This window comes from Gopherus evgoodei, chromosome 4 (genome assembly GCF_007399415.2).
Source record: "Gopherus evgoodei ecotype Sinaloan lineage chromosome 4, rGopEvg1_v1.p, whole genome shotgun sequence".
NCBI lineage: Eukaryota > Metazoa > Chordata > Testudines > Testudinidae > Gopherus > Gopherus evgoodei.
In genome coordinates this window covers 8,260,086-8,272,648 of record NC_044325.1, presented here as the reverse complement: position 1 = coordinate 8,272,648, position 12,563 = coordinate 8,260,086, and the positions used below count along the sequence as shown (strand labels likewise).

The following is a 12,563-nucleotide window of genomic DNA, read 5'->3' as shown; positions in this document are numbered from 1 at the left end:
TCGTTTTACCCAGCCGCAGATAAGTGCAGCGTGAGGTTCAATGAGAAATATACAAGCTGTACCCTGCCTGGAGGGACCGGTGTGAATGTGCTGGAGGAGAACATTGGCACAGAAAAAACACCTCCATTTTTTGCATGCAAATAGATTGAAACCAGTCACAGACCCAGTCCAGCCCTAAAATAGTCCGACCAAATGGGATCGCATCACTCCCATGCTGATTCTTCTTTCCCTCCAGTGCAAAGATAGCCCCTTTTTTTGATAAATCGCTACGGAGTAATAAGGGAAGAACAGTTTGTATGAAGCTGCAGTAGCTCCTTTATCAAATTAGATACCTTTGGGCCCGATTCTCTGGTGCAGTGCAACCACTTTGCCCTGTGATGCTGGCAGAACCTGGCTATAGAGTTGGTGTAAATGACTCTAGTCAGATTACCCCCATGCAAGGGTAATCCTCCGTTCGCACGCAGCCAATATGGAGGGTTTTACACCATGTCCTTCCCGGCCATTAGGGAAAAGGGGGACGTGGGTGGTGAATTCCTACACTGTGCAATCCCCTGTGTCAGCTCTCTGGAGCTGTCCGCAGCCAGTAGTTACAGCAGTCTCCTGGCTGTGCCTGGGAGCTCCAGAGTAGGTCACGGGAACCATGGAAGGAGGTTGCATAGCACCTGCACACACTCACTCTGGCTCTGCTCAGTGGTCAGCCTCTAGTTTTCATGAGTACCAAATGCCATCAGTAAATGCTCAATGTAATGTCCTATAATACCACTTAGCTCTCTTTCAGAGGCACTGTAGCATAATTACTCTTAAAATACGGCAATAGCTAAACTAGAGTTAGGTAGCTACAGAAAAGCCACCTATGTTAACATGAAAAGTGATCAAGGACTCGGTCAATCTTAATTCACTTACCCCTTTTTGGGGGGCGGGGGGGGATTTCAAATGATTTTTTAAGAAAAACTAGCTATTCTGCATCTTACTGGAGAAAGTTTTCTCTGAATCAGATACTGTCTACCCATCTTGTTCTGATTTCTTTCCCCAGAGGAAGTCACGGACAGTATTTTTGAACATGCAGCATGTAAGGAGATTTACCGAATGGGGAAAACATTTACTTTTTGCTGCTAGAGGCTCTTTTTCAGAGGCCAGTACAATCCATTGAACTCTAATGAAAATACAGGCCAGGATCTTCAAAAGTGTCGACTGATTTTGGATACTTTGGGTTTTTAGGTTCCACCCTGAGACACTTTAAAGGGCCCTGATTGTCAGAGGGCAAGTGTTCAGCTCTTTCTGGAAATCAGACCCCTTCAAGGCGTCTCTAAGTTGGGTACCCAAAATCACTAGTCACTTCTGAAAATCTTGAACGTGGTCTTTGGGTTTTTATGAATCAGGCCTCAAGTGATTGGATCAAATGGATAATTTTGTAAGTGTTTGCAAGTATTGTTTGTGAGACTGGTTGTTACGTCTTAGCTTTGATGTGTGAAATATAGTATCTCTTTATAGGATGCAATTTTGAGACACAGTCAGCGCCTTACTCTCAATTAGGCAAGTATATTTATTACAATTAAGTGGTTCTTACTTTGTGGTGGTCATTTTTTTATATTTTATTTTTATGTTAAGCCTTTTTTTTGACGAAGTAAATAAACAGCTCACTATAATCAAAGACTGTTTCCTACTTTACTCCCGGTTTCTCAAATTCCATCCCAGTGATTTGAATGAGGAATGGTCATTTCGGTTTGGTGTTAAAGGAGTTTTAAGTTCCTCCGCTTGTTGGTTTTAAAGAGAAACCTGAAGCTGGGCTGTGGAAATGGACTCCCCATCAAACTCTTATCCTTAAAATAAAATACATTTGGACCTCACCTGGCTGAGGTACTTAAGCATGCATCAGACTTTAAGTACATGATTAGTTCCCATTGAAGCTAATTGGACTATTCATGCCCTCAACGTTAGACATTGGCCTGGCTGAATCAGGAATTTGGGTCTGATTTTTACAGGTGCTGAAAACCTGCATTTCCTGGTGATTTCTGTTGGAGTAGCAAACGCTCTGCAGCTTGCAAAATCAGGCCCCTTAATTCTTTTTGGAAAAAGCATACCCTTTTAAGATGACCCAACTCAGCTAAATTCACCAAATGATTCATGCAATGTGTAGTTTAACGCACACTTCATTTCCAAGGCAGGCCCATGATGAGTCCATGTATACACAAATTTCAGGACATTGGGAGAAAAAAAAAGATTCATACAGTACATGGAAAAGTATGTGAGCAAAAAAAATACTTCTGAATTCTTTATTATAATAAATGCCAATTTTACTTCCTGTTTCTTTCCTGCATGCCTTTCATTTGGAATGACAACAGTTGACATTAAAAAACTGGTGGCAGGTATGGAACCCTTTATATTGAGTTATAAAACCAGTAAGAGACCTTCTAAAAACGTTAAAATGTATTACCGGCATGCGAAACCTTAAATGAGAGTGAATAAATGAAGACTCGGCACAGCACTTCTGAAAGGTTGCCGACCCATGCACTAGACCATAACACCCCCCAATCTTTGTGTAAAAGTTTGCAGGATCAGGCTTCATGACTCTGGTGTCGCTGATCTGCCAGTTACCAGGCCTAGGTATCAATGGCCTCCATCAGTGATTCCATGCCCTCAGGGATAATTTTTGAGCAAGGAGACCTTCTCCCATGGGTAAATTCTACTGAGCCAATCCAGTCTCTCTCTACCTTCCTCTGAGTTTATAGCGAGCCAGTTCCCTGCTGTACTTGGTGATAAGCGACGCCTAAGTCCACTGCTGAACCTCAGAGTTGAGCTCCCTTCCTGCAAGGTGGCGTGTGGTGCTTCTCATCCCCTCTGTGTGGCTTTGTTGCTGGAATGGATTGTGTCAGCCCTACTAAACAGCTATCCTTTGTGTATTTCCAGTGGCCTGGTTTTCGTTTGATCCCGGCTCTGCACACTCTGACATCCTCTTTTCCAATGACAACCTGACTGTCACCTGTAACAGCTATGATGACAGGGTTGTGCTGGGGAAAACTGGCTTTTCCAAAGGGCTCCATTATTGGGAGCTGTCAATCGATCGTTACGATAACCACCCAGACCCGGCCTTTGGCGTGGCTCGTGTTGATGTCCTCAAGGATGTCATGCTAGGAAAGGACGACAAAGCCTGGGCAATGTATGTGGACAATAACCGGAGCTGGTTCATGCACAACAATTCACACACCAACAGGTATGCCATAAACCCTGGAATCAGGTCTTCTCTAGACTGTCTTTCTCTCAGAGATCAAGGCCCAGACTCAACCCTGATGTAAGCCACTCCTTCAATGGCAGCTGCACACATGTACACTGGGAATGAATTTGCTCACTAGAGCCTAAAGTGAAGGAAGTCCTTATGCTTAGCATAAACTCGGGGCAGTTCAGACATCCTTGGTGCTGTCCCTGCTATAAGAACTCTTCACCTACTGTGCTAGGAATGAAATTATTCCAGTCTGTTCCTGCTTCCTAGTCCTCTGAACATTCCCCTGTCTATCCGTGCAGAACATTTCACCACTCGTGAGTAATGCACTCATCCCACACTCATGCCAATAAACCTTTATCGCCTTTACACTGCTATACTGAGGTGTAGAAATTCTGTCTCCATTTTTCCATGCAAGTCAGTTTGTCAGGAGAGTACGCTTGTTTTGTAAGCAATGCGTTCTTCCCACAGGCTCTTCCGCCCTTTCACTGGTAGTGTATGGCTAACAACTAAGTGCAGTTGGCCACCACTAGACCAGATGAGTAGAAGGAAGTGTTCTGCTCAGCCAGTCATGTGATCTAGGGGGGTGAGACCCACCTGGATGCCATTGGCATTGAGCTCAGAGGATTATTCTAATTGTAGTTGTTTTTGAGATGAAGCTGGCATGTGCAACCATCTTAGAATACACGCTGTGGAGGGGTCTCGTAGCTCCTGTAGCTCTGCCGTACTTTTAAAGTTAGATGCCACGAAGTAAGTGGTAATGCCTTAACCATATGCGTGTTGTAAAGGTCACTAGGACCTCTTCCATCCTTATCAAGGGGAGTGCTAACCTTCTCTCGGCATGTTACCCTTTTGTGTCTCCTTCGTGTTCCCTCCACATCATTCCCTATGACGCTTCCTTACCTGGAGGGAAAGGAACAAGGAAAAATGTCTGCAGGCACCATACAGTGGAGGAACGTGTAATGGTATTAAGTGTGTCCATCAGGCTGTCCATTGTTACTGTCAATCTTAACAAGGAAACAAGAGTTCCCCATACAGTGCGGAGCTGTTTTATGGCCCTTGGGACACCCCCCCACATAGGGTTTGGGAGTCTTTGCATTGACTGCAATGGGAGCTGGATCAGCTGCTAAGTGAAAAGTGAGACTCAACAGTAATACAGACTGAGAATTTGAAAAGCGGTGACAGACTGTGATGTTTGTTATGTGTTGTGGAACACCAGACTTTGGCATGTGGCCCAGTCTTACAGCACTAGTGTATATGATTGCGGGAGATGCTCTGATTGTGTAATGGTTGCCTTACTTCTTTTATCATAGGGTCTATAATCCACAAACAGTTTGGGCCAAATGTGGGGATCCATACTCAGTCCTCAGCCTGGCAAACACCACTGACTTCCCAGATGGCTCCTTAGGAATGGCTGAGATGCAGTTTTAAAAGTTCAGAGAAGCCAGTCTTTTCCCAAATCTCTGCAAACAATGTGATTGTCCTCTGGGGCGCAATTCCGCCCTGAGACACACCTCCCTGCAAACACTTCCGTTGAACATAGTGGGAGCCCAGTGTGTGTATCCAAGGGGCAGAATCTGACCCATCATCGCTAGGCTACAATATTGTGCAGTTAGTGTGTACATGTGTATTTGTCCCTTGAAGTGTTTTTAGGCTGCGCTGTTTCACTGGAGACTTCCAGGAATCAGGGACAGGGCTGGATTTCCAAGTAGCTACAGTAGGCACATGCCTAGGGGCACCAGCATTCTAGGGGTGCCATATCTCTCTAAAACTGTGTGAAACACAAAGGTCAGCTGTAGGCGTGGGGGCGCTGAAGATGCTGTGCCTGGGGCGCGTAAAGTTTGAATCTGGCTCTGATCAGGGGTGGTGTTGTGTGCATTTGAAGGAAGCCATTCCTTACAAACGCTGTAGCAAGGACTGTGCTGGCATTAAGTGATGCACATCATCTGACTTCCTCTTTCCCCAACAGGACCGAAGGGGGAATAACAAAAGGTGCCACAGTTGGAGTGCTCCTTGACTTAACCAGGAGGACCCTAACATTTTCCATCAACGAAGATCAGCAAGGTCCTGTGGCTTTTGAGAACATGGAGGGCCTGTTCTTCCCTGCTGTCAGTCTGAACCGGAATGTACAGGTATGTGCTTCGCCAGAGAAAGAGGTTTCACAGCAGCAGCATATACCTGACGGCAAGGTCCTGCCTTTGGAGCACTGTCTTTCTGTACATTTAGCACCATTCTTATCCACTAGAGTGTTCTCAACGGTGTAAGAAAAACCTCAGCAGCTGCTGGAAGGGGTGAGAACCTTTGTGGAACAGGGCAGTTTGGAAGAGTAAATGTATTGACCTAGATCACTGCTGAGCCGCTGACATCACGCTGTGCCTCTGGACAGCACATAGCTTGTTCCTTTGTGCGTCTTCTCTCCCGTGGATGGCAGGAGAGCAGGAGTGCCACTGCCTTTGGCTCAGTAGAGCTTGGCCAGGAACATCCTCCTTAGCAGCATCCTTATCAACATCCTCCGGGAATTGCACTAGTTATTAAAAGTCTCCCTGTAAAGGCCCGGGACTCACCCCTGCGGCGCCTCCTGCTGGTCGTCTCAGGGAATTAGCTCTTCCAGCCTGGGCGCCCTCTGCAGGCTGCTGTCCCGCTTGTAGCTGGCCCTGTGTCCCTCCCAGACCCCAGTGCCCCTTTACCCTGGGTCTGTCCCGTGGCAATACCCCCACCAGTCTCTATGGGTCTCCCCTCTCTGGGAACCCCGCCAACCATCTAATTCCCACCTTGTCTCAGTCTGGGCTACTGCCAGTCATCACCAAGCCCCCGCCCCCTGGGGCAGACTGCAGTGTAAAAGCCACTCATCACAGGCAAGGGGGTTCGGACCTGCTGCCTTCCTCTGTCTCCCAGTACCTTTGTGGGCCTTGGACCAGGCCCTGCAGCCTGGGGAATTGCCAGCCTGGAGGCTCCCTTGCTCCTCTGGCTCTCCCCAGCCCTGATTCACTCCCAATGCTCTTTTCTGCAGGCAGCCAGGAGAGACTCCTCCTGGGCCTCCGGCTCACAGCCTTCTTATAAGGGCCAGCTGGGCCTGCATTAATCAAGCCACAGCAGTGGCTGCTTTCCAATCAGCTCAGCCTTTCCCCTGCCACAGCCCTCTCCCCGGGCTGTTTTCAGCCCTTCAGGGCAGGAGCGGGATAACCACCCCGCTACACTCCCATGTCCCACTGGTGTAATTCCAAGTATGTTCTGCATCCTGCTCCACACACAGCAATTTCAAACACGGGCTCTCTTTTGAGCTGTTGGCCATTCATGAACGCTAGTTCTCTAACGAAGACAGGGAAACCGTTTAATGTTTATCTTGCTCTGAACTAATCTGCTATTTTTAGTCTCAATCGTTATTTTCTCCTATCCGTCTTATTGTCCTCTTCATGGCGTTATTGGTTTCATTCCCTCAGCAGACGCTTTCACTGAGCCTGCTTTTGGTCTGTCCATTTTATCACTCTTTGCTTCTCTAAGCACTGCAGGATTGCCACAAGCTTGTTAAAATCTTTGTAGAAGATGCCAGGAAGAAATAAGCTTGAATCGGTTAAATCAGGACATTTCAGGCAGTTTGATGAGGTGCCCACGTAGTAGGGTCAGTTATTTATTTTGGGCAATATTATGGACATCCGAGGTAATCTTCCCTAGGCAGGAGAGAGAGCTGCAATGCAGCCATGAGCTCTATCCAGCACCCATGAATCAATGGAAGGAGTCCCATTGACTTCAGTGGGATTTGGATCAGGCCCTTGAGCACAAGGGGGGAATTGGCTAGAAGTGCAAACATTACTTCACCATGCTGTGTGGGTAGGTTGTGGGCATAGCCCGCCCAGGAACACACCTGTAGTGGCAGGAGAGAAGCACTGGGAGAAGCCTTTGCGTCCCATTTTCTAGAGGTGGCGCGAATGCAGCTGATGATTGAATTTTTCCAGCTACTGGGGTAGCATTGTGCCCGAATAAAGAGCATCCCCCATCTCCATGCCCTCTAAGAACCATAGTCTGGCCCTTTCTTCACAGCTAATCCAATGTTAACCTGATTTTATGGAAATCTGAAACTCTGGTGATCTATTTAAAGTACCATTATTAAATTGCTAAGCCACACAGTCCTCAGTAAGATTATGATTTTATAGTGATCAGTGACAGTGTGTTCAACACTCTGTGGTACTTGTATGTGTATCTTTGTATGTGTGGATGGGTGTGCTACACATATACAAGCACCATTGCTCAATGAGTTTAATTCCCATCTCTACATCCGTTACTTTGTCCTAAGAGAGGACATTGCTTCCTGACAGATCAATAGAAGAGATAAAGTTTAAAATCCCCAAATAATAGAGAAGCCCAAGGACATGCCGATAAAAGTACTGTTAATAAATTCAAGACGTTCATTAGCCTTTTCCACCAAAGGTGTGTGAGTAACTTGAATGGCTTTATTAGGATTCAGAAGACTTTGTTTTGGATAAAATCATTTGTAAATTTGACTCTAAAACCCCTACGTTATTTTGTAAGTAAAGGAGTTAGGCTTCCTTCCCACGATTAATATGAGAATTAAACTGTTCAGAAAGGAGAATGAATCTGAGAAGGGATAACTCTACACAATTGTATGCATATCAGCGATCTAGACAACAAAGCAAGCTACAGACTCTGTGACACTGTTCACAAAAACTGGCAGTCCTCATAGGTTTGAGACTGTGGGTCAGCCAGTTACAAGAACAGCCTGACGGGATATTTTCCCTAACCAGAAATCCAGCAGTGCTTTGGCCGTCTCGCTGGTTGGTTGATGAAGTCTTCTCTTTGTGAATCATTTTCCTGAGAAAAGCAAATATCTGCAGAGATTGTCACAGACACCACGGGGAGTTAGGGAGTTGGGCGCCTGATTCTCTTTTGTGCCTTTGAAATCCTCTCCATTGCATACTCCTTGTCCTGCCACAAATGCTGCATCTGTAGCTGCTCAGTTATCAATGAGGGGAAAGCCCCTTCCCATGTCTATCTTCCTGCCCAGAGAAAATGCTACCAGGGGAATCTGCTGCTGCCGCAGACCAGCTGTGACCAGCAATGCCTTGGAACACAGCAGAGGTGCTAAGGGCAGGGAGGCAGGCAGAATTCCTGGAGCCCACAGTTGTTCTAGGGACCCAGTGTCCTCACAGAGCCTTTCTCCTGGAGCTCGGTGCACCCCGTCCTGTGATCCCTGCTCTTCTTATTACCGATCACATGTGAGTGATGCTCTTCTGGTGCCACCCGGTGTGTCCTGCTCTGTGGCCTTTGCCTTGCGTCCTGCTCTTGGTTCTGCACAGGGATGGACAGCTGAGTGTGCATTAAAGGTACCGTGTCAGGACAGGCCTGCCAAAGACATCAGGAGAGCATCACTGGCGTGCTTGGCACCTCGGGTACAATGAGGAGGAGGCAGCGGGCATGAGGCAGCAGCAGGGAATACCAAAGAGGGGACAAGGAGGAGAGGCGTGGAGACGATGAATTTTACAGGGGAAGGATGCATGGCCGGGGGCCCAGGGCTCCCAGTAATACACTTGGCTGCCCTCTGTCACAGCGGGGACCTTTCCTCAGTAGATTCCTTTGGGCATTTTGGAAGACTGGTGGTTTTTAAAGATGGGAAACAGCTTGAATCATTGTGGGATGAGAACAGTGCAAATTACACCCTATCAGCCAGATCCACTCTGGGAGCCCCTGTGTCCTGCCGAGCGCTCTGTGCCCCTCCTCTCACACTGCTCCTGCTGAGACTACGTGGGCTGCTGATGGCAATACACACGCACCAGGAACTGCAGGTCCGCCACAGCCCTGATGCGCCGTGGCCTGCAGCCTGTTTCGCTAGTCAAGCCGATCAGCCAGAGCAGAATGCCACCCGCATGCAGCGCTGCTTGCGCGTGGTGTTTAGACCCCTTACTCTCTTAAGCAAAGTCAAAGTTTCACCCCAGGGGTGGGAGAATGCAGATTGCTCTCTGGTAACAGGGTTGTCATTGCAGGTGACGCTCCACACTGGTTTGCCGGTCCCCGAATTCTATAATTCCAGGGCATCCATGCAGTAATGAGACTACGAAGCCAGCTGCCTTTTCTCAGGATGAGTCAAGAGAGTTGCTTTACTTTGTCAAGAAGAGACCTCATAGGAGCCGGGGAATCTTTGGTCAGCTGGTAACTGGAGACCAGGGAAAACCAAAAACAAAAACAAAAGCAAGAAGAGAAGAGAAGAAACTGGCCTTCTCCAGTCTTTGTACTCCACGACCGCACGGCAAACCCGCTTGGCGTCTCCGGCACCGTACTGTGCGCGTTTGCTTTGCTGTTTAGCTCTTTTGGCTGATAAAGTACCTAGATAGCCTGAGATGTTTCTCTGTGTCAGCTTTTCGGTTTGGGTCATTGGTTTGATTTGCTGTTATTTTTAAACGTCGGCTTTTCATTTCCTCATAACCGTGTGGTTGCTGTTAACCAGTTTAGCTGCTGCCATCGCAAGTGGAACCCTTCCAATAACTTTCGACTGAGTTATACATCAGACAAAAAATGCTGCCTGAAGAAACCAGGGAAAGACTCAGAGTGGAGGGAGGGCGGACCCCTATGTGGGCAAGCATTTGCTGATGCCGGTCAGATTACCTCCAGTGACGTTTCTTTCCCTGTGGCCTTTCTTGTGGAGTACCCTCAAGCATATCTGTAGACATTGGTCTTGGATTACCAGTTAGTCTGTACAGAGCCAGGTGGAATGCATCAAGTATTGGGAGACAGTCATATCTATTCTAGCAGATAGGGCCAAATTCTTCCCTCAGGCGTGGATGTGGCTCTCATGGAAGTCAGAGCATCCCTGGGCAGGATTTGGCCTAAAGATATTACTTGTAAATACCACGAGGTTTGCCAGGGCTGCATCAGACCAATGTAATTAAGACGAATAGGTAGCCTGAGAAGATAATTACATTTCTGATGTGATGATCACTTTGGTTTCAGCAGAATGATTAGATGTTAATTGAACAGCTCTGGTTCTATAATTTATCATTTCCAAAGGCTTTTCTGTTTAGTTCAGTAGGTGGGCTGGGCTGTTTACCATCCTCCTGTTCCCAGGCGCTGCAAGGCAGCGCGGATTTGCGAGAGGACTTGAGACGAGCACTTGCACCCATTCAATGGCTTTATAAACTGCGCTCTGCATAATGGTGCCAGCTGACACGGTGCTGCCATATCTTACAGGGCCTGCAGTTGGCCCTTTTGATATTAGCATTTATTTTTTTATAGCTACAGCGAAAACCTAGCCTTAAAAAACCACCCTACAGTGTCCTTTTTTTTTGTAGAGAGGATTCATTCTGTTCCGAGGTTAGCTTCACTTGGGGATCAGGAGAGAACAGAGAGAGAAGGGGAAAGAGAGAGTCAGACTCACAGTCCATGGCATTCACATTCTCAGGAATAAACATGCTTGTTGCCATGCCTACCTGTGCCTAACATCAACTCGAGTTACATTCTGCTGCCATTCACAAACTTAACTTTCTGGTAATTCAGACAAATGTCACATGTAAAAACGACAGATTATTACCACTGTGTTTAAATGCCAGAACGTTAACTTTTACTGTTTCTGTAGTGAAGAGACTGCATGCCGCATGTTACTATGCTTTCCTTTGGTTGATGACACTCTCTAGATTAGTTTCAGGGGCTGTAGAAAGACTCTGTTTTGTCGCCCACCATTTGCCAACTTGCCAAGCAACTGGGTTTGTTGGAAAAACATAGTTAATTGAACTGGGGATAGGGTGGGAGGGGAAGCTAATGGAATAATGTTCCAGCAAAAAGACATATGTAAATAGAGAATCATTTCCTTTTAGTGCTTACCATTCTATTTAGAATGTTCTTATTGGTTATATCGTTGTTCTAGTATTAAGTTTACCTAATTTATTGAATGGGTGCTATCTTGTTCATTTAAACCTATTAGTTTATCTCAGCTACAGAAGAGCTGTGTTGCAGGACAACGCTGATCTGTTATTTGTTTAATTTCTTATGAGACTCAGTTGCCGGGCCACTGTGGACTCATTTTTCATAGTCGTTATCTTCCCAGTTCTTTATGATGTTCATGATGCTTATTAGATTTCTAGTGACTTGTACCATGTAGTTTACACTGTACTGCAATCATAGCTGCATACAGCTGCTGTACTAAAGAAAAGTGTTTGCTGTTCTAATAAATGATTTTTATGAGAGAACTGCATGGGTCCCCCGAGTGTCTTTTGGTTTTCCTTGTGCTGTCACTGGGGGTATTTACCGTAGTGACAGAATTTCCTGTATTCGAAGCAGGAGAGACTTAGAGGCCAGCTGGCCACCTCCTACGTTCTCTGTGACCCGGGAAGTAGGCGTGTGTGTCAGTGCCATTGACACGGGACTAGTGTGTTGGTAAGCAAGTGCGAGGGGCCTGGGAAGATCCCCCCATACACAGAGCACAGGGAGCAAATCAAGCTGGACCTGGTGTGTAGGCTCCACAGAGGAGAGGGAAGAGAGCAGGTGCCAGTAGGACTCACTCCTCCACTTCCTTTCCAGAAACTGCCAATGGGAAGCCCACAGGAGCAGCTGTGCAGACATGCCCAGGCAGGTATATCGCCCCGTGGCCAACCATCTTTTCAGTGTTGCATTGCAGGATGTCATGTGGGGTCCCTGCCGAAAGCTAAGAACTAGCTGATCGTCGTGGTTATTGCAAGACGGTTGTACAGGAAACAATTTCAGAGTGATGTAACGTAGGCTATTCTGCTCCAAAACTGCTGGAAGTGAAACTTGTCGCCTGAGGCTGGGGAGGTCTCAGAATTGACTCAATCAGCACTGAGAACGCTCAGTATCCATGGGGCCAGCGCAAGCCCTGTGTTTACTGTGCGGCCCAGATGCAGGCTTGAGCATTTACAAAGACAAACTAACCCCAAGAAAAGTCTCTGAACAGAGGCCCCCCTGGGCTACGAGACAATAGTCTGTAACTGTATCAGAGAAGAAAACAGGGCACAAGATATTATCTATTAGGGAGGAGACACTCTACCAACCGGAGGGTCTCCTGAGAGGGGGATCCCAGCTTTCTTTGAAAAGCATAGGCTAAAGATTGCCTTTCATGTTCTTCTTTTATCTGTAACCTCATGTTTCCAACCCCCCTGTACTTGCTTTTATTTGAATCTACCTCCAACGCTGTTAAATAAACTTCAATTTGTTTTTACAATAGACACAGCTAAGTGCCTTGTGCTAAGGGGAGTGTTAAACTGAGGTGACACTGGTGAATTGGGGCTGCACTGCCTCTACACAGGCAGCGGATTGGCGTGCATTGCTGGTTTCCAGAAGATAAGAGGTGGGCATTTGAGTGTAACAAAGTGGGTGTGTAAATTAC

At 46.9% G+C, this 12,563-nt stretch overlaps 1 protein-coding gene and 1 non-coding gene across 8 annotated transcripts in view; one reads left to right on the top strand and one right to left on the bottom strand.

The window, feature by feature from the left end:
• TRIM9 (tripartite motif containing 9) overlaps positions 1-11,402 on the top strand; it is a 129,924-nt gene extending 118,522 nt beyond the window's left edge. For 4 of the 7 annotated variants that reach the window (XM_030562857.1, XM_030562856.1, XM_030562855.1 and 1 more), the window contains exons 9-13: positions 1,492-1,533; positions 2,343-2,366; positions 2,908-3,211; positions 5,187-5,349; positions 9,214-11,402. In XM_030562857.1, the coding sequence (XP_030418717.1) occupies positions 1,492-1,533; positions 2,343-2,366; positions 2,908-3,211; positions 5,187-5,349; positions 9,214-9,276 (596 nt within the window). In that variant the 3' untranslated portion in view covers positions 9,277-11,402. The remainder of the gene's footprint in view (positions 1-1,491; positions 1,534-2,342; positions 2,367-2,907; positions 3,212-5,186; positions 5,350-9,213) is intronic. The other 3 variants (XM_030562861.1, XM_030562860.1, XM_030562859.1) reach the window with 1 other exon arrangement.
• LOC115651783 lies at positions 3,942-4,067 on the bottom strand. The gene has a single exon (XR_004000450.1). It is a non-coding gene; the product is annotated as a U6atac minor spliceosomal RNA (small nuclear RNA).
• Positions 11,403-12,563: the final 1,161 nt, after the last annotated feature.